This window comes from Perna viridis, chromosome 5 (assembly GCF_037379345.1).
Source record: "Perna viridis isolate PV_CMFRI_1.1 ecotype Kerala chromosome 5, ASM3737934v1, whole genome shotgun sequence".
Lineage (NCBI taxonomy): Eukaryota > Metazoa > Mollusca > Bivalvia > Mytilida > Mytilidae > Perna > Perna viridis.
In genome coordinates, this window is record NC_142449.1 from 16444665 (window position 1) to 16467762 (window position 23098).

Here is a 23098-nt window from a genome sequence, read left to right on the forward strand (position 1 = left end):
GAAAAATACAAAAAAATATGACAAATGAATTCCTGAATTGTAATGTTCCTCATTATTGCACATAGCCATTACTTGAAGAACATTCATTGGCGTTATCATGAACACCAATAACTCCTTCATGATGTTATCTGTTTCTTTTATCTTTCTCTACAATTCGTCTTTCTGAAAATAATAAAACAGTTTTAAAATTAGACCTGAAAGAATCTCCATCCCAAGTTGAAACAATTTTAGAGGTTTTAGTTTCCCATCAGCTATATTTAGGCCAAATTAAAAAAATTTTTGTTCAGCTAAAAATAAAATACATGAAAGTTTTTTTTTCAATAATCAATGTAAAATTTTCTCCCACAGACTCAATGTAAAACCTATATGTACCTATCCTTTTTTTTCCCAAAGGTATATAACAGCACCATAATAGATTGAAAATTAAGAGGTGTCAAGAACTTCAGTTACATAGAAACCATTAAAAGCTTGCACAATTTTAATTCTTCCTAATAATGGAGTCATCATAACAGTAATCTATTTGGATTCAGCTTATGGCCTTTCAGTCACTTACAGTCAGTTTCAGTTTGCAAGGAAATGAATTAACAAAATCTTCACTACATAAGGGGAAATCTGAAAACCAGCTTGACTTTTCACTGGATTAGACATCTCTGGTAAAAAATGGCTATCAGCAAAATTACATGTAGTAGAAAATGAAGTTATAGTAATCCAGATACTACAAGATTTCAACCAGTATTGGGGTCAGGATTTCAGTAAATGAGTGGTTTTGTATTGTGATAACTGAGAAAGCAAATAAAATGATTCTGGATATTAAAATAATCAACTAACAAACGTTTTTTACACTTGGAAGGTGAAGTGTCACAGCTCAATTCAAGCTTATCTGGCTTATAATTGGACCACCTTACAGGTTACACCTTTCTCATCTTAATATAAACCCATACGAAGTACAAAATTTATCTTACTTTCTTCTGATTTCTTCGACAGTCACACTTAGAATCGTTATCAGAGGGCTGATCGACTGCTTCCCATGTTGAGTCTGGGGGTCGTGGCTTATACTTTAACAACTTGGAAAATCTCTAAAATAGATATAAGAAATATTTAAAATATTTAATTCAAATCCAAATGCATTAGCAAATCTCATATGAAATTTAGAAATTTTCAAAATTAGACTAGTACTTATCTAAAACATCAAGTTGCACGATGTTGTCACGCTAGGCATCCTTCCACTTGCTATTAAAAAAGTTGGGGTATAAAAAGTAAGTTGTGATATCTCTGCTAGACCTACTATAGTTATAGAACAACTGAATGGAAGTAATAAAATTGGACAGCAAAGTCAAGAAGCCATAGTATACAGAGATTTTTAAAGTACCATTCCATATAAAATCTAAAATAGTATCACACATTATAGTTTATTCCCTATTACTGTATGATTTTGTGTTTGTTTTTAATACTTCTTTTCAGAAATATGAGATTTTCCCATTTGAGCACTTTTCCTTCAAGATACTTTTTACTTAGAATGCACCGAGACTAAGGGAAATAACTTGTCCGATAATTAATTGTGCATGTTTTTGTAGTAAGGGGAAAAACTTTGAAAAACACACATTAATTATTTTCTTAATGAATATTATGAATATTTTCTTAGTTTGACTTGTTTTACTAAATGTAATCCTCATAAGACTAGTGACTTTCTGTCCTGCTCTTTCAAGATCTTTCTTACAAGGAAAGCACGAGAGAATATTGTTTCAAAGAAAAATAATTCATAGAAAGCACTACAAATTAAGTGTGTTAAAAAGGATTTATGATATTTACTATAATTTTTTTTATCTTTTTTATATGAACATTTTTTTAAGCAAGCAAATTTAATTAAAGTTTGGAAACAATAATGTACCACCTGACCCCAACCACCCTGACATATTTGTCTGATTTTAATATGGAACTATACTTAACAAATGTGTGTGAATATTTAAATTGCAACTGTTCTAGGCAAGCTCTCACATTATTCCCCCAAACTGCTATATTGATTCAATTTTTTTTTTTTTTAAATCGCCACATTTTTTTTAGTTCTTTTTCATTCATAAAATTACAATCATAGTTATTATAGTATTGAATACTAACACCAGGAAATGCAAGATAAATCTCATTTCCATGCGGACATTTAAATGCTGAAATTTACAGAAATTAATGTTACTGTAAAAGTTCATGGGGTCCATGGCTTAACCAGGACATTTGGTCCCCAATGTAAAGGAAATTTCAATTGATGTCTATACAAAAAATATCAAAACCATGAATTTAAGAATTTATTTTTCTTCCCTAATCCATGAAAATTAGTATCCACAAATTAATCAATGTAACAATTATATTCAACAAGGTCATCACTACAATAATTCACTTTAACTGTCAAAAGTTAAAACATTGCTGCAATATTTAAATTATTACAAAAAAAGCAACATAAATTACAATAATTAAAGTGTAAGTTCTTGATTTTTACAACAGTGCTACTATCAATTAATTTATACATTAATAGCAATCGTGCAAATTTATTTTACTATTTAACAAAACACTGTGGAGAATTTGACATTTTTCATTCTAAAGGTTCCTGCAATTTTATGCTTGTGTCATCACAAGCACAAACTGGAAGTACTGGTATCTAAAGACCAATAAATAATTTTTACAGTGTAGGACCAATGTGGTCAGTAAACAGAAAAGCTTAAAAAAAAAATCAACTTATTTAGTTAAGAGCACCATTTCATATTAACAAGACCATAGACCTGTAATTGTAGGTCTATGTAAAAAATGCAATAATAAAACTGCTTTTTATGACAATGAAACTTGTCACGGTTGCAAAAATATATTCTGAAAATACCAAAACCTACAACGGGCATTTCTTAGTATGACTATGAGTCCAGTTTGTCGATCGACAGAGTCATCATGTAATTAATTTACCTGGTGACACCTGCACAGTTGATCATATTGTATATTGGAGCTTGTGTACCGTTAGTCCTAGCACACGGTGTAATGCTACTTGGAGATGCCTTAATTACCAAACAAACAATTAACTACAGATCGTTCAATAAATGAATCATCATCAATTTTAGCTCTGAATTATGTTTTTCATCAGATCGCTATTTAGTAACTTGCTGATACAGTATTTCTTATACCTAACAATATATCATTGAGTATTGGAGTTTGTTCAACATGTTTTAAATGACAAAGAAAGACTACTGTGCATGTTCAGCTTCAAACACCTTTTCTGTGGTCATTATTGATTATATTGAATGTATTAAAACTACTTAAAGGAAATTAAAAAAAACGTGAGAACATAAAACTCTTTTTATTTTCAGAAACTATGATTTCTGACTATAAGTTCATGTATTTGTATCATTTTAAATACATTCTAAAATAGTGTACGAGCTTATTTGTGTAATAGCTTGGTCATCAAGTCATATCCACCCATCGGCTTTTATATCAAAATATACAGCATGTGACTGGCATGCTGGTCCACCTGTGTAATATCATGTTGACAATACACAGGAAGTAGCTGATATGTCTGTTTAATGTTGATCATTTAACTGTTTACACGGGTTAAGTGTAACACTTTAGGGTTTCAGAACACTTCATTATGTGCATAAATCAGAAAAAGTGGTATGACAAGTCTTCAGACAACAAAAAATTGTGCAAATATCTAAAGGTTAATTAAGACTTAAGAATAAGAATTATTAAAGTTCAGATAGACCAGGACAATGTGTTACAAATTAAAGTATGCAAAAACTGCTTAAATGCCCAAATAGTTGAATTAAGGAATATAATGAGACATAATAACAACATTTTTTGTAAGAGATTTAAATCATATAAAATTTAGGTTAATTTATAACTGATTAATTCTTTTTTTGTTTTTATCACCATACTGTCACCTTAGGAAACTTAAATTTTATAATAATCATTTCCTTTTGTCGCTGTAGAAATTATTAGAAAAGCACAAAAAAACGTCAGTTGCAATTAAAGGTCAAGGAAGGTTACTGCAATATTTGTAGTTTGGTAATCAGACATACTGCCTTTTAACGTTAAAGTCCTGCGACTCCTCAAGATCTAAGAAATGCATCTTTAAAATGCATTTTTTGTAAAAAAAGACACATTTTTAGTGGAAATAAATTAGTTTTCCTTGAAAACTAAAGTAAGCTCTATATATACTCAAATTTTGAAAAAAAACACGAACTTGCACATTAAGTAATTTTAACGTTTCTGTGGTTTAAAAAAAGGGGTATGTAAAATTTTTTTTAAACATAATTTTCATACATGAAAGCAAAAAATTTTCACATCATTCTTAATTGATTTATTTAATGTGGTTAATGGCTTTGTTTTTCTCTCTATTACAATTTTCAGTTTAGAAATACTTACATGAAAGACTTTGGCATGATAGCAGTAAATATCCTTAGGCAGGAGATTTTCTCTTACATACAATCTGGCATTTTTTATTATTTTCAACACCTGCCAAAGAAATTAAAACATACATATTACCAAATATTTAATTATCAAAGCAATGAGAATAAAATGATAGAACCATTAAAACTAGAGAAACCTGACATAATAATTACAGATACTCCTCCATTCAAATTCAAAGCAAATTACAAAAAGGACCATAACTTCAAAAGGGTTAAACCATATAAAAATATAAACCATTATTGATTTCATGGTCCACAGCATTGCAATACAGTTTTAAAAAGAAGTATTGATGTCCTTCAAAGCTGTTTAGACCACAGCTTGGATGAAAAAAGGTGATAAACACATGATCAACATTTTGTGCTACATATAGGGTGTTTTATTCAAAAATATGAAGATACTAGTCCTATTAGAATAAAACTAAATCACAGAAACTCTATTTTATGATTATTTTACCACAGGCTGGTCATTTATGTTGTTATTTAACCCATCGCTATTGATTGGGGTAAAACAATGCAACATAAATGGCCAGCCAGTGGTAAAAAATGATAAAATGGAGTTTCCCTGATTCTTTAATAATTCAATAAAGACTGGTAGTGCATGGCTATAATAAATGATAAAATAAAGATTATCATTACAATTGAAATAAATTAGCTTATTCATTACAACATCCAACTGAACCTTTAATGTTAACTCTGAGATATTTTTCACTTTCTTTATTAAGCACCTTTGTCTAACTGGTGAATAAACTATAGTCATTAATGTTCTAGCCAATGAAGAAGCTATTTGTAGCAATTTCAAACATGGTAATTTTTTTTCATTTTTTTATAGAAAAAATGCCTGCAATACTTTTTTGGACAACCCATATCACCATAAGAGTTAAGAGCCATGAATTTTTTCATAGCCTGAGCAAATTAACTGTTAATTATATTGTAATAAATTCAAAATATTTTATTTATAGATGTTTCAATACTCTTTTTTCAATGACGGCATGAAGATGTGGTGCTAGGCATACCCCCACTCATTCAGACAGCTGATATCTGACAACATCCAAAATGGCTCATAAAGAATATCAAATCTGTATGAAGCCACATACCAAATTTGAAATTAATCCCATGCATTGGGAGCCAAATATAATTTAAATGAAATTCTAATATATGGTGGATGTACAAGATGATTACAGTATACCACACACATGTGTGAGTGTGTAAAAATATACAAGTGTTATATACCTCCTCCTCATGATTCTTGGCCCATTCTATCTGCTTGATGAGATCGCTGAGATCTTGTTTAAAGGGTATATAATGAACATATGGCTTTAGATCATGATAAAAATGTTCATAATACTCTGATGTATGTTTGAAAACAACGGAATCTCCTGCTAATAAGTAAGGGAATCTATATGCTGCTACTGTTCCATCTATATTTATTTGATATTTGGACTGTAAAAGAAAACAAAAGTTTCTATTTTAAATTTAAGCAGTTTGTCCATATTATGTGGTAAATGGAGAAAATACAGCAACAACAATTTAACATGTAAACTGAGGAATGATACACATATCTAACTTCAAAATGTGGACAAAAAACTTTCAACAATTCAAACATCTGGAACCTAATATGAATCATAAAGTAAAATACAACATAGGTTCTATCCAAGTCATGGGAAATACTGCTGTCCCAATATTTGTTTGACCTAACATGCGATGATTTTTTTCAGGGTAAGTCTCTTGTCACCTTTTTGTTTGTAAATGTATGTTTTAGAATGGTCTTGTTTAAAAGATATTTCAATTATCTTTTAGTCAATGTATGTTCTTTGTTTGTAGGACTGTATTTTTTTGGAAGGAAATTTTGCTAAACATGGTATATATTTCACCCCAACATAAATAGTTCCTATATCAGTACAAGATATATATATAGGTAGATATTTTGAAAATATGTCTTGCCCCTGTGCAACGAATGAGTCTCCAGTTCTCTAATGACACAATATGATTTACACAATGGACTAAATGGAAAGTACTTTTTTTTAGCAATGAAAACTTTTATCTCCCGCTTGACTTCAAAAGCTAAGAATGATATATTTGTAAATTGATACAAATTATCTTCCTTACAATAGGAAAAATTAAAAAAAAAAAACAAACCTACTGAATATTATTAAGTTAGCAATGTAAATAAATATTCATGTGCCAAGTAAACAATATAATAAATAGAAGTGATACTTTTACACTAAAAATGCAAACCTTAAAGAAATCAAAGAATGATATAGTTTTGACAAGCTCTCCATATTTGTTTGGGTCTTTAGGAAAGAAGAACATGTGTGTGAGAGCAGCATCAATCACTTCTGGATGTTTTCTTGACAATATGACCAGGTCCAACCTCTCCTGACGACTATCTCGCCCTCTCCAGAATGCCTTGGAAGATTTATTTTCCCAAGATGGACCTGTATTTCCTTGAACTGACAAGACATCAAGTGAAACCCTATAGATACAAAATGAAGCATAATAAGAATTCAGTTTCAAATTAACTTTCTGAACAGGTTGAACAAACAGTGACAAGTTTCAAACTCAAAGGAACACAGCATTCAATTAATTAAATGATAGGAGTTTTACTTCATACAGTTTATTTCAAACATTCCAGGACAAAAATGTTAATCAATTAAAGAGACCCTACTTCGTACTAATCCCTAACAATAAGTCTGATTTTTGATGTGCTATCTCACAGAAGCAACAGCCCACAGGTTTGGCATGTCACCCAATTTCAACACATTATTTAGACTCTGACCAAAGCCTTCATCACTGTAAAAATGTATTTTTTATGTCTTTTGCTTGGTGGAGAAGCAATGACTTTCAACTTAAGTCTTTGGTATGATTCATCTCTACACAGCAGACAAGAGGTACAAACAGCATCTCATAAATAACATTCTGTAACCATTTTATATTGCATAAAAGCCTCTCAAACCCCCAAAATCAATCCCAGCCTGACTTTCATGCAAATATATTCTTAAGGTTTACTGGATTTAATAAAGTTAATTTCTATGAAATGCTTGTTTTGGGCCCCTTATATTAAAAGCGGTGGAAGGGCCATAACCCCCAAAATCAATACCAACCTTCCCTTTGTAGTTTGAAACTTTGTTATTCAATATTATTAAGACCAACCAATATTCATACTACTGCACTAAAGGCAACAAGATTCTTTTTTCTCTGCTTAGTGTAACCTTGTCTTCATGGTGATAAAATATTTCTTATAATATTTGCAGGGGGCTTAAAAAGACACTATAAAAAGACAATAGTACCAAAGATAGACAGAGGCTGAAATATTGTCTTGAAGTTTACTAATAGTATAATATATAAACAGAAGATTCCCGCCCAAGGAAACAGTCAACATTCAAAACCATCAGATATTCTTAATAGTAACTTCTTGTATCAAATTAAAATTTTTAATAAGGCACATTTTTGTTGAGTTTTATCTTAACCACTGATTTTCATTAGATTATCTACTGAGTTCTTTCTATTACAAAACCAAACAAGATGCTGCATGATGCATCGTGCTAGGAATACCCCCACTCAACCATTTCAGTCAAAACTGGGAAAAGGAGACACAGTACAAGTCATCAAGCAGAAGCATTCTACCAAATATCTAAAAATTCCCTGCAAAAGAAGCTAAGAATTACATTTTCCATTATGCAGCACCCAAAAAACTACAAAGTTGATCAGGAAACAGGAAGTAGATGAGCAATGAATCTGAAAAGGAAAGACACTATACAAGTCATCACAAGAAAGCAATATACCAAATATCTAAGAAATTCCTCCAGTAGAAGCTAAGAAATCTGTTACAAAAAAGTGTAAAGGACAGACAGACAAGGTGATTGAAATATGAGTGAGGGGGATAGTTAACATAGCAGAACTTAGCCTCTCTTTATGCATCACCTTTGTGTCAAAAAAGCACTCTTATAATATCATCCTTTCAATACCTGGACATCATTTCTATGGTAGCTTCTGTGATGTCATATGTTGGCATGACAATGTCACGAGTTAGTTCTGATCCACACCAGGAAAATATTGGTAGAGGGCTGTCTTTTTTATTTCTCTTTTCCAGAGGCCAGTCACCTAAGTTGACAAAGAACTCAACATCTGGAAGTTTTACCTGTGCAAGACAAAAAAATATCAAATATAACAAACAGAAATGTAATCATCAGTTTAAAAGACTTTTCTGTAATTGTCATTGCACAGGAATCATTTTGGAGGTGGCCATGTGTCTTATCCCCAACTAACTTAAGTGCTGATTAATAAGCAGTGTTGAACATAGTGAAGCCCTTATGTTTTGGTATGATTTACCTGTTAACAGCCATGCATAAAATCATTAATTTCAGGTCAAAGTTCAAGGTCAAAATTCAACATGCATGGTATATAAGACATCGTCTTGAACTAATCTACCCTCATTGTCCAATATCAAAAGATAAAAAAAGTTACAGCCCAGAAGCAAATCTGTCATGTAAAAATCATTGACTTGACCTTGAGGTCAAAGTTTAAGATCAAAGGTAAACAACCATGGTATGCAAAACTGAGCTGATAAAAATTACAGCTTGGACAAGACTTGTTATGTACAGACAAACTGAATAATTAAACCTGTACCTTCTCTGCCATTAAATATTTCTGAGATAGTAAACAAATGTGAAAATCATCAATTTTGAGAGAATAGGGCATCAACTCGTACAGACTTGTAAGACTTGTGCAAATCTTTTTAAAGCTGCATCTGAAGATGAAATGTTTTAAATTATTTCTTTCTTCCAGACAGCAATGTTCCTTTGGTTTAGGTAAATTAATAAACCGGCAGTCAACACCTCTCTAAGTATAATAATCTATCAACATAAATTATCGCCTAATCTTAGTTATACATTCACAAAGGTCCTTACTTGGGATGATTAAATTATATCAGCTGCCATTTAAATATCTTATCTTATTACTATACTAAAAATTATAATCTTCAAATCTATTAGAAGGTAAAAAAAAAAGAGTCTTAAGAATTAAATCATTGTTCCTATTTAAATGGACCTAATAATTTATCAACGGGAATGAGACTTAAAATGCATTTATAAACCTCATCTATTTAAATCCATTAAATGTCGCTACCAATGTTTTTGTTTAATTTGGGTGTTCCCTGTTAATTTAGTCTAGTCTGGGTGGAAAGCAAATTTTATTTTTTTATATGTCAACAGGGGTCATATAAATAAAAATCTCATCATTTATATAAATTCCAGCATGTGGTGTCCATGAATCAACTGTTCAAAATTTTAACAGGAATTACTTTAAGCCCTTTCATTTAACTTAATTCTTCTCATTTATAGTAACTTAAAGGAACACAAGTCTTGAAATATCACTGAAGTCTGAGAATATTCCTTTAGGTTTCGACATTCAAACTCCCAACTTTCAAAATTTAATCATTACTATTAGTCAAATCAAAGGTCTCATGAACACAACAAATATCACCTATTAAAACAACATTTGAATAGAAATTTAATTTTATTATTTCTATTGGATATACCTTTCTTGTAAGTGACAGTAGAATGGAGTCACTAAACATCTTGAAACCAACATGCTCACCATAGGTTTTCCTGTAGATCTGTAAAACAAACAATAGCCTGAAGTTACAAGGCACATACGTGTATGAATCATATATAGATTTTAAAACTGTCTTGTAGTAAGAGAATTTAGTATAAATCTTTATATTTTGTGGTTACAATATTACATAAGATTGTAAGTATTAGTTTTACCAAGTTTGAAATTGCCCTGCCGTAAGAGAACATTTTTGTTAATATGAAAAAAAAAATCTTTTTTTATGAATACAGGCTAGTTACTTAAATACATACAGTAAGAAATTTATAATAAGTCAAAAAGGAGCTCACATAAATGAAAATAAACTTAGTCACAGTTTCTTAAAAATGGCACCAATGCGTTCTGAGTTGGTGCCCCCCTTTTTTATGAATAAAGTCCTGCAACTCCAAAAAATAAGTAAAGATTAATTAAATTGAAAGAAAGATTATAAATAGAAATTAGCTATTCTTAAAATTTGTGAAAATTGGCTTAAGTGTTTTTGAGATATATTTTGATAACAGGAAAATCCACAACCTTTTTTTACAAATTAAGTCCCATAGCTCCAAAATGTTAAATTGAATTTTATATAAATGAAACGGGAGCTAACATCAATACTAAGAAACAATTCATCAAAATTTCATTAATTTTTGAAAGCATTTTTGAGTTATTTTACTAAGTGTAAACGACGGACAGATTGATGGATAAGAGTATACTGTAATGTGTTTCCGCTTATAAAAATCAAACAAATTTTACATTAGTTATTTGTAAACCATTCCTTGATCATTGAAGTGTAATTGAAACTCCTAAACAGGTTCAGTTTCACACCTACCGCTTTGACTTAAAAAAATAGAAAAAAATCATCTACATTTAAATCATGTAACATGACTACCAATAAAAGTTGTCAAAACTTTATGACTACATGCATGTATGATTTATAGGGTATTCTATACAACACTTGTACTTATATAAAAATCAAACAAAAACTTTTTTTTTAAATAACACTAACATGATGTTTATTTCAACATCTGTTATATCTCTACCATGTAGTGTAACTAACAAAATATGTAGAAAACATCGTCATGTTGATTGGTATAAAACTTTGTCCTCAATGATGCACATCATCAAATGAATTTTTTTCATATCAAATTTTAACTTTCTTTGACAAACATAGGATGGGACATGCTAAGGCAAATTACAGAACACCAATCACTGCATCAAAGGGAGAAAGATAATGAATTCAATAGCTTCAGTTTGAACATATACATGACAAATCAGGGCCACAAGATACAGATGAATTGGCTCATGGGGTCTGAGATATACAAGCTGATAAACTGAACAATATAAACGGCAAAGTGAGAAACTTGTTTGCTTTGGGCCATGGTTTATCAATTGGTCAACATGACTAGAGAAAGGCCAACCATCTATAATACTTGTCATACAGAGCAATTACAGACATTAATTTGATATCAAATTCTATCTATATACATTCTTTTTACATCTAGGTAAATGTCTTCATAATATCTTAACGTTCTAAAGACCTTATCTACGTAATAAAATGTGGTTAGAAAAGGCATAATCAATTAAAATGCAGTTTTCTTTCCCCGACTTGTAAACTAGATATGGTCAATACTATAAATCCTACAGGTAGTCCAATATGTACAACTTGAAACATTTTAAACACCATGTTAAAATCTATGCTGTGTCAGGGCTGGCAGGTTTTCTGTATTATCAAAAACTAAAATAAGGTTCTGATAGAAACATAATTTTTAGTGTTGGGTTCATTGCTAACTAAATACCTATCCATACATTTCATTAACTTTGTTGCCATTTTACAGCAATACAGTCAACAGACAATGCCATATAATACACACCTTATTGTCAATAATCCTGTAATGACTTAGACTATGCATTCCCCGATTACTAAATCTTGTAATAGCTTCCTCTGCGACTTTATCTAAGTCAACTTCATTGAAAATTGACAAATCTTTATCAATTTGCTGGTAACTATCAGGGCAATCCATGGTCTCAAACCATTTTTCTATCCTTTTGACTGGACAGTCACACTTCTCATTATAAACAACACCTTAAATACAAAGTATAAAAATAAAATATACATAAATACCTGTATTTACATTAATTTTTTTGTGGTATTAAAGACTGTGATAAGGTAGTTATTCAATTTGCACATATTCAAAAGAAACTGATGAAAATAAGACTGCAGAAAGTTAACCCTATTGAAAACAGGTACCCTGCATTCCAATTTGTACACTGTACCCACAGGGGCTTGCTCCCACTATCAAATATACAGCCAGACTAATATATTAAAATGAATATGCAAGGTGGGCTGCATATTTGATAGTGGGAGCAAGCCTCTGTGCTGTCCTAATTTTGTTAGGGCTGTACAATGTTAATTAAATAGGAGAATCAAAGCACACAGTAATTAGAGGTAACTTCTTGTTTTTTAATCTTATTACTGTATTAAAGCTAGAAAGAGATTAGCAATGTCCTGTATTACCAAAGTAAATACTGGGGATGTGTACTTTTAAAACCCCATTACTAAAACAAAACTCTTCATTTTTATACATTTTCAAATTAAAATAGTACCAGCACATATAGGAACACCTATATTTATATATCACACAAAATCATGTTTATTTAATGTTTTGAACAAGCTAAACATGAATCTGCAAGTGTCTTTTAAGATATATACAATTCTAAATTTGATAATTCAAAAAATCTTCATTGACATTTAATTGTACAGTGTCTTTGACCTCATAAATAAATTATGTAACTCATAAAACCAAGATGCTTTATAGGATAATTAAATCTGACAACTAAAATTTTTATATGATCAGATGGACAAGTAAAACAGTGGTATATCAACTGAAACATGAATCTAAATACATATCAATGATTTTGGTATGTAACATAATGAAGTGCTATATATAGTTAACAGAATTCTATCATATTAAATAACTCAATAAAATAGCCTCAACCATTTCAAGGTCTCCATGTTTAATATGGGCTATTTGATCACTGGCCTTAATAATAATGACTACAGATGTTATTTAATCAGCTGAAGAGCAAGACCTTTTAAAGAATTCTTTACTTTTGAGTAGTTCTATTCAATAAGAATTATTGAATAAATTTCACATCATTGCTTTGATATTAAAAAAATCTCTATTACCAGCATAGGAGACAAATGACAATAAAATTCACAACTAGGATATCATTTATTTCTTAAATAAATAAAGACAAACAGAAATAGGATGGAGAAATACAGTCATATTTAAACTCACTAAAATAAAATTTACAAAATTTGATGACCTTAATGGAAAGTTTTGAAATTTTCTTTCTTCTATATGTAGTTCCCTGAAACATGCCTAACTGAAAATCTTTTAAATACACTTTACAATGTAAAATAGTTTAACATAACAATTTTCATTCCCAAACTGTGAACATTATAATAATCTGACACTATCTTCTCAAAAATGAACTTGGTTATGTTTAAACTAGATATTTTTGTAATGTTTAGAAATTACTATTTACACCAGCATGAACTAGATATTAATAGTTTGAATCAATCTCTCAGTAACCTGCTATAAAACACTTCTGTTTCAATAACATACAAAAGCAAAAATTGATGTCAAGATCATAGGTTAAAATTATCACCTATGGTACACAACTCATACTCTTTAAGACATCTACAAGCATGCCAAATATTACAATGGTTTGCAGGACACAACTTGATATGACCAGTGAGGTCACACCCCAAACAACTGAGACAAGCATGAAAACCAAATGTTCGGGTTGTATTAAAACCCATCTAGTCAGGGCAAATTTTATGATGAACACATCATATGAAAGAAAGACTGGTCATCATTATAGGGCATTTGTCACATTCTGAGGCGGGTCTCTAGTGATAGAAGGAATTGTATATCCAACTTTAAATAGATACCAATTAAAAACACATTAAACTTGATAGAGACTCCTTGAATGTACATATTTTTAACTCACTTAAAATTTTGGCTTAAAAAAATGAGGTAACTGACATCACCTTGTTTCTTTACTATATTTTACCAAAAAAAAAAAAAAAAGTCATGTAAAACTCATTTCATCAATGAAGATACAAGCACCATTAATAAAATTACATAAACCCAAGGTGTGACATGTCAGTGAAAACAAAACTACATCATATAACCTTAAGCATTGTTTATAACATATTAATGAGAAACAAAAAAACCACCTTAAGGACTTGTCAAATAATAATTGTAAACTACATTAAAACATATAACATGGGTAGAACTTGTATAACCTAGAGTATCAGAGGCTGAATACGGTTTAATTAAAGAACTTGTAAAGAATGTATTCAGCTTTGAGATTTGTTTTCTGAATTTCATGTATTTGTCCTCAAAGTGAGCATAAAAATTAAAAAAAAGTCCTGTCTAAAATTCTGCAGTTTACCTATCAGACTTTCTCTCTTCATCAATAGCAAAGTTATGCAGTAGCGCAGAAAACTTAAATTATGTCAGAATTTCATTATGGTGTAGTCATTAGCCTCTGGTCTTGTTGATTGAATTGGAATCCAAAAAGTTCTTCACAATTCACATGATTGCAGTTTCTTCCTATCAATGGCCAAGTCTGACAGAAAAGGGGCAACAACTCCTATAAGAAGTCATCTTATAACTTTAAAAAAAAGGAGAAATTCTGCACCAGGAATATACAACACATGTATGTGTAGTCAAGTACATACTGTGAAAGCACTATGTTGGTGGGATACCAATTTTCGTAGTTTTCGTGGGTAGAGCAAACCATGAAATTTGGTTCCCAACAAAAAGGAGATTTCCAATGATGTGTATACTGAAAATCTAAAAACCACGAACTCAAGCATCCATGAAGTTACATTTTTTCTGCAATCCACGAAATTGGTATCCACGAATTAAAATACTTTCACAGTAATGTTTTTGTCCTCAATCTCTTCTAGTTATAATATGACCCAAAATGGAGGACATACATGGCAACATACTTAAATTAAATCCAAGGAAACTGGTTGGTTTTAATTAAGAAAATGATGGCTATGGCACATGAGCTGAGCATCTCATAGGCCTTTGGTCAAGCTAAGTTTATGATCATACCTCCCAAGTTTTTAATGGTCCAAAGATTTGTATTTGGTTTTAAAAATATTTGGTTGAGTGAGACAGACAAATAGATCTCTATATTTTTCACTTGTATCAAGCGAGTAAAAAACAAACATAGGTAAGTGTTAGATAACTTGCTTTTTGAACTTGATTAAAGACTCTATAAACAGAAGAGAGTTTGAATTAGTACTGACATACATGTATTTTTGGACTGCAATTATTACATACATATATATTTCATGAAGTCTGTAGTACATGCTCTTAGTTAAAGGAATTTAGACAATATAAATAAATATTCATAGGTACAATTATATCACATACATGTAGCTACAAAGCTGAACAGTTTCCTTTCTTCTAATTAGGAAAATTGTAAAAACTTAAATATTCACTAAAAGGAACTTATTATGTAAAATCTTACAGTGTTGTAACTTAAGGACTAATTGTCAACTTCATTTATCAACATCAACAGTAATAATATCCACATACATCATCAATGAATCTTGGTTGTAAAAACAAATACTTCCATGATTTACATCCTCACAATAAAACATACAGAGTGTGGGTTAATTATTTGTTATCTATCAAGAATAGCCTTACCTGATAACTTATATGGGGACTTGGCCACATGTTTCTCATTGTACTTGATGGTGATGGTAACATCAGTGTAAGTCTCATACAGTCTGTAGCGTACAGTATAGCTTCCATCTTTAGTATCCAACACCTGAACCCATGCTCTGGCACGATTTCCACTGCCTTGTGTCACTGATACATCAAATGCTCTTTCACCCACAGACCTGGTAAAGCTACAAAATAAATAATGTATGTTTTATTTTCATCAACAAGATTTTAAAAGACTGAAAGCTTTCAATTTAACTTTACTTTTCATGCAAAGTAGGATATTTTTCAGGTTTCTAACAGCAAAGTATTAAGATACAGCGTTCTAGAATATTTGACATAAAATTATAAAATCAATGCTACACAGGAATTATAATGGAAGATGCTCACAAGTTTCAAAGCAAGTACAGTGGAACCTGTCTAAATTTAATTTCCTATGGAATTTAAAATTTTGTTTAATTTAGACAGGTGTGAAGTTGACCAATTAAGATTCAAAATACATTTAAATGGTGTAAAAAGGACTTTAAAAGTGTCTGGTTTATACAAGTTTAAGGATTTTTCAGGGTTTAGTTTATACAGGTGTCAATTAACTACATAACTTTCTAACAAAAGTTTTAGTAAGTTTCCCATGCAATGGTGACCCTGGATATGGGATTTCTAAATGCTTAATATGTACTGGTTAGTAAACATATGTTCATTCACAACAGTTTCATATTTCACCTTAAAACAGTGTTATGGTACTAAAAGGAATATATTTAAGAAAGATTTTACATTTTCAATGAAGAATTCTTATCACTGGCTAACACCAACAATGTATTTTAGGAGTGGATGAGTATTTCTACAATATACTTCATAAAATTTGATCTGTTAAAATTCTATTTTCCTACAAAGTTTCATTTTTCAATTGAATGAGTTTTCTTTCAATATTTTGTTGTACATAATTTAATCAAGGGTGTGGCAGAAAACATCATCCATAACTAATGTCTACCATTGATCACAACATATCAAAAACATTTAAAAAATGTAAGTGGTTAAACCTAATACATTTTATAATAATCTTTTGCATAATGATTACGACAAAAAGAAAAATCAAGACCATAGATTCGGGAGTACAAAAAAAAATGTCACAACCAACAAACTTTTGTTTCATATTGCACATCATGCATTATTATTTGAACTAGAGGCTCTTACAGCACCTGCATTAACTTGCTTCTATTTCCTAAATGGAATTTTTTTTGCATTATGTGAGACCAATTAATTTAGTAGATTGTAAAATCTAACATCTTTGATGTTTTATATATGTATGCAGTCAATATATATTTCAGCTTATAATTATTTTTTTATGAAATTGTGAAATGATAAATTATCCTTGAATCAACAACAAAGTTAAAATATATTTATATGTATTTGTAAATGACATAGGAAAAAACTCATTACCTAATACATGTAAATAAGTTTTTCTTCTCATAAGTTAAAGTGTCCATAATCATTACTTGGACATTTTCTATAAGATTAAAAAAAAACTCCCTGTATATAATGGTATGGTACATGTATTTGAAAATGTATACTTAATGAGGGACAAAATGAAAATGATAATAAAAAGTCAAGGCAGAAAAAAAACAGGACTAAAATATAAGATTGTTAAACTTGTCCTAGACTAGGGTACATCCAATGAATAGCTTTCAAAGCCTTATGACATGAAGTTCATGTAAAAACTGTGAAAAGTCTTTTGTGCTTTTACATGTAGATACAATGTAGATTCAGATTTGAAGAAAAAAAATTCAGAATAAAATGATAAAAACATTGTTTAAAGTACTACTTCCAAAGAGGTCTACATGTATTTATGGTACTAACTAATAGAAAAGGCATTGTCATGGTAAATTACACAAATATATGTCAATGTAAGTGTAATTGCAATAATTTAATGAACCCAAAATTTATAAGTTTGACCATCTTTGACAAAATCTACAGAGAGCAAATCATAAACTCAGAGTACAATTTAAAAGCTAAATACTTTATCTTAGTATTTTTAATTATACTATATATTTTGAGCCTCCATGTCTGTATTGTTTCCATTGCAAATGAAGGAGGTAGCAAAATGGTGATTGATATGGAGTCAAATATGTGTAGGGACAGGGAGTTTTGTGGCCCCTCTCAGAGTTTTCATTTCCTGGAAGCTAATGAATTTTCAGAATAACAGAGAGTTAAGTTAATGCGATACCCAGCAAACTTGTATGATGTTGAATTTACTTACAAAATTTAAAGTTGGAAAAGATGGGATGCACAATGCACATATAATTTCAGAAAAAAAAAACATTACAATATATACATTATACTGTTATAAACATATAATCAGATATAAATTATTTTGTACTTTATGCATTTCAATTTTGGTATTTGAGAAATTACATATATTAACACCTTTTTGAATATAACCTTTGTTTTTTCACAAATTAATATTTACAAACTAATTCAAATACCTTCACAAAATATTCATGTACATGTCAAGGCCCAAGGACGCCCTTTGTCGACAACCCATGGCAGTTATTAAAACTACAATTGCAACATATTCTTCCAATAATTGTTTGAACAATTCAAATAAAAAGATAAAAGACAAATAGTAGTTTTTTTTTTTTTTTAATAATTCCAACATTTTTATAGGTTTCAAAATGATCATGTACTTACTTTATTTGGTAAGTATCCACTGGTTGAATAAAAAAGTATCTTACTGGTAATGTAACATGCTTATCTAACCCTGGTCCAAAAACAAACGACTTCGAAAGGTCCACATTTATCTCATTATCTAAAGCAGACGATTTTTCAACTTCAGTAGTAAAAAATAACAGTATTGCAAACGCGAAAATAGCTAGGCAGTTACTCTGCATCATGATAAGATAAACATTAAATAATTCAAGTCCATTATGTCATTTTTGCAGTATTATCACAGACTTTTCTGGTAACCGGAGAGGTGCTGTAAAATAACCCAACAGAGTTTGACGACCCTTAACAAAATAACGGGCACCTGCTAAGTGTCGTCTGTCACCGCTTCCGGTTATTGGAACGATTGGACACACCCCCTTGAGAAAATGAGGTAATGCAAAATGCAAGAGTCAACGACACTTCTCATATGACAAATATATATATTACGGCCTACATTATTACTTTTGAAGTTTAAAAATGCAAAAAGAGAGTATTATCTCTTTACCTTTCCCAAATTCATCGGTTGACTAGTATTTTTCTCCCTAAGTGACCACTCACTACTGAGCGCATGCGTAATATAGACATTCTTTTCCTCTCGCAAGATACCGTCGAAGACGCCATTAACGTTTTCCCGAGATACAGACGGGATTTTGAGGTAAATTTTGAGAAAAAGCGCCAAATCTGACAGTTCTACTTTCACTTTGACTTTATCAACGGAATAAACACATTCAAGAGATGAAGATTGGTGTTATCCCAATTGCGACCTTTGGTTAACGATAACACAATGAGTCTTCATGAATTCCGCATGCAAAATTATGAAGTCAAAAATATATATCGAGGTATACACAACTGCATTTGGTCAATCTCGAAATTTTTGACAGGGGTCTTCAAACAGCTTGGCGGAGGGTGAGGGACTGCTGAAAATATTTGTTCAATGAAAAAAAAACATCTGTCCACAATATACTATACCAGAAAAGGTGTCTACAAAAACAGATTCATAGATTGGTGGCAATCATAGCTTGATTTTCTTTTCCGGACATCAAGATCTAGGCCGAATTTTTTAGCGAGGTGGTGCTACATAGATGCCTTTGGTTAACATACACAGAACTGCGAAAGAAATTTCAAAATCTGTGGCAGCTACCTTCTTTATCAATAAGATTACTTTTAAATGATCTTTTGAACAGATAATCTAGAGCATTTTATATACTGCTGTACCCTCTTTCCGATGTATACCTAGTTTCGATGTATTATTAATATCCCTTTTTGTACGGAACTGATTACACATGCTTTAGTCAGAGTCAGACGTTGCTGACACTGAACCCGGCCTGTTTCATGAAAACAACAACAAATATCAGATTGCTGGTATTCCAGGTACTTCACAAGTTTTAAGTTCAACATTTTCAACTTTTCTCTGTAACCTCTGTATGCCATATTATTTAATCTCTTTAGAATTGTAGAAAATATGCATGAAACCAATCAATCGATATTGATTTATCGTCTGCCATTTGCAAAGCTTCCCTAACAACAACCATGTGATCAAAATATGTCATGTGTCATACAATTCACCATGGAAAGCCAGATTAACAAAAAATGAACATTTTCTGAGGATTTGACAAATTAAAATATCAAACATTTTTTTTTCTCTCATCTTAAAAACATTCTGCTTAGAAAAATTCAATGGAAATTAATAGTTATGCAGTATTTAACACTAGAAAATATTCACAATGAACAAATTTAAGCTAATTTGGGATATTTTTTTTATTTACAAATATATATAAGAAATCTGCCTTCAATGCAGTACAGAATGGATATTTTTTTGTTTTACAGTTTTCTTTTTTTTTGCTGCTGTTGATTTTGTTGTTCAAATGTATAAATGATTTAATTTTCTAGGTTAGAATTAATTCAAATGAGAAATGAGTTGCACAAAAATAGTATATGAAATACTATCAATTAAAAATTTGCAAGTATCAATATTCTAATGATTGAGATCACCTAGTATATCAATTTTAAGTAATCTTAAATATTCTAAATGATTTCTGTTCTTAATTAATTTCAATCAAATGATTATTTGCATTGAAAATGAAAAAAGATAAACATCATTTTGAAATAATTTGCCTTAAAAATAAAGTTTTTAAATTCTCACTTATAAATATTTCTCTTTAAATAGACTGAAAATAGATTTTATAAAGTTATTTTTGTCCAATACTATATTTTTTTCAATAAATCCAATACTAGCATATTTCCATTTATTTAGTGTAAATGTATTGTATCCCATATGGCTCCCCATACTTGTTTAATCTCTGAACCGGAAATGCATGGATTTTGGATATGACAACATTAATGGCGGATGATTGACATTTGATTTTCAGTCACTGGTGTAATAATTAAATCAAGATATGCACATAACATAATTTACGGAAGTGGAAAGTAGAATGTCCGAATTTTATTTTTATAAATAATGTTAGCGTTGTCTGGTCAAATCGGTAACTCAATTAGAAGAATAGTATTTTGACCAACGGAATGGGAGTACCCCAGTATATATGAAGATAATTACAATTGAAAAAAAAAGGATTTTTCCATCTCAGCAGATGGACTTAGTAGTTCCAAATGGCTTCCAGTCAATTTAGATTCCTTCAATTAACCAATCAAATTCAAGTGTGATGTATTATCGAAAATGCAAATTAACATAGTTATAGAGCTATAATTAACAAGATTGGCAAGACATACGAATCCTGCTTTACATGTATCACATGGCTTGAAACAGGACTTGATTACTAACAAGATTTGAAATAAAAATTGTTTTTGCCAAGAATTTATTCAACAGGGATTGTAACCCCAAGCCCTTTGTCTTTAAATCAATCATATTAAGGGGGGGTTGGTTCTTTGGCAATATTCCTCAAAAACAGTTCTGGGAATACTGGTCATGCTGGTGTTAAGACTAAGATTAGTACAATGTACTGAAACTTGGGGTACTCATAAGGACATCAGTCAAGTTGCTTAGGATTGTGTTTATTTTGAACTTTTTTAAAGATCTTATTTTTTATATGACTGTTAAATATTGCACACCACAGGCACTAAAGGTACATGTAGGTTGGAATTGATTTTGGGGGTTACCAATTTCTTATCTATTTCCTCCTACACCACTGAATTGAAACTTTCTCAGAATTTTTAATACGTGTACACTAGTGTACATACATGTATTTCAAATGTGCACAACATATTTTAAAATTTGTACCAAATTAATTTTGAGGTTTCATGTAGCAAAACCTGGACTTGGTCATTTCTGAATATGGGAATGGGGATACAGATCTCATCTATCACTCCTCTTATACCACTGAATGGAATTTAATGAAACTCTCATCACATTTTTTCACAGTACATCGCCTACTTAAGATTTTGATCTAAATCAATTTGGAGGTAAAAGGTGCATGCTATCAAATGGGGGAGTGGGGTTATTACAGTTCTCTTACTGGAAATCTACAAAATTTGAAGATTATGAATCAATGATTCATCATTTTTAATAATTCCAGGGAAGAAAAAAGGAGCACTTAGTTGTCAAGGATGTCTACAGATGCAGCTAATGATGACATCACATCAGATGTTACTCAGTCAGGGTTGAATGTAGAAACATTGCCTATCAATACCTTATCAGTTCTACCTCAGAACTTTGGAGATGACACTGGTCTAATCATAAATGGTTAGTTTTTGACTTTTTAGACCTTTTATTTGAATGCATTTGTAGTTTTTCCACATCAAAATTTGTCAGGGCTCATGTTACTTTAGAGGAAGATTGGACATCATATTTAGAGGTACATGAAGGAATATAAATCAAGGATTAAACATTCAGCTTTTAACCAAATTCGAAGTGAGACAATTCTCATTGTGAGCTTGCAGTATTTCTAGATAATATATTTTTACAAGGAAATTGTCCAGCTAGTCCGTGGTACAAGTTGGACATGGTGTTTTCACAATCCTTCATCATGATATATTGAAGAAAAATTAAATTTAAAGTAGTCATAGATTATTAGTCATTGTTATACCTTCACTCAGTATATTTGAATCATCTCGTCCAAGCCATCTGTTTGAATTTTGGTGCATATTACAATTGTCTGGATTCCCTGTGGATGGATTTATTTCAGATTTTGTGTGTGGCTTTATATAGATAGGGCAAACATTGTATTGTAAGCAATTTTGGGTGGTATCAACTTTTCTGTTTCGTGGGACTTTGCTATTTTCACTACAAGGAATGATAGAAAAAAATTTTGTCACAAAAATCTCAGCTTCCAATGAATGGATTTATATCAAATTTAGGTTATGGTTTTATATTGATAGGACCTACATGTACATGTATGTTGGAAGCAATATAATGATGCTATCCAATATTGACTTCCTGTACAATTGAGTGTAAACCTAGCATGACAACTCATGCAACTTCATATTATTTATGCCTTTCAAAGTCGTCATTGTAGATGAAAATAAATGAAAAAAATCTTTTCTTCAGGTTAAAACTTTATTTTCTTGTAGATCCTAGTACTGATGAAGAACCACCTTCAAAACGTATAAAGACAGATTCTCCCTCTACAGATCAACTTAGCACTGATCAGTCTATCAAGGTCTGGA

The 23098-nt window shown here is 30.7% G+C and overlaps 2 protein-coding genes across 3 annotated transcripts in view; one reads left to right on the forward strand and one right to left on the reverse strand.

Moving 5' to 3' along the window:
* On the reverse strand, window positions 1-19909 carry LOC148616260 (protein O-glucosyltransferase 2-like). Its single transcript, XM_088581724.1, has 12 exons — window positions 19760-19909; window positions 18984-19005; window positions 18464-18581; window positions 15761-15966; window positions 11897-12108; window positions 9976-10053; window positions 8405-8577; window positions 6675-6912; window positions 5670-5879; window positions 4396-4485; window positions 963-1076; window positions 1-162 (listed from the first exon to the last, which is right to left on the reverse strand). Exons 1-12 carry the CDS (start codon window positions 19907-19909, stop codon window positions 148-150), a joined length of 1626 nt encoding a protein of 541 aa, XP_088437850.1. The 3' UTR covers window positions 1-147.
* The window catches only part of LOC148616261 (protein BANP-like), a 17489-nt gene continuing 13438 nt past the window's right edge, over window positions 19048-23098 (forward strand). Inside the window, exons 1-3 of one of the 2 annotated variants that reach the window (XM_088583140.1) lie at window positions 19048-19133; window positions 22009-22175; window positions 23003-23091. In XM_088583140.1, the coding sequence (XP_088439266.1) occupies window positions 22040-22175; window positions 23003-23091 (225 nt within the window). In that variant the 5' untranslated portion in view covers window positions 19048-19133; window positions 22009-22039. Of the gene's footprint in view, window positions 19134-19178; window positions 19318-22008; window positions 22176-23002; window positions 23092-23098 lie in introns of those variants that run through there. The other variant, XM_088583141.1, reaches the window with a different exon arrangement.

Bases quoted from the DNA above. Each gene is read 5' to 3' on its own strand.
- LOC148616260 (XM_088581724.1), bottom strand. From the start codon at position 19,909: ATGGCATACAGAGGTTACAGAGAAAAGTTGAAAATGTTGAACTTAAAA. The intron at 12,109-15,760 runs GTAAGGCTATTC...TTTGTATTTAAG, and splicing joins GTCCCCATATAAGTTATCAG to GTGTTGTTTATAATGAGAAG. The intron at 6,913-8,404 runs GTATTGAAAGGA...TTGTATCTATAG, and splicing joins ACCATAGAAATGATGTCCAG to GGTTTCACTTGATGTCTTGT.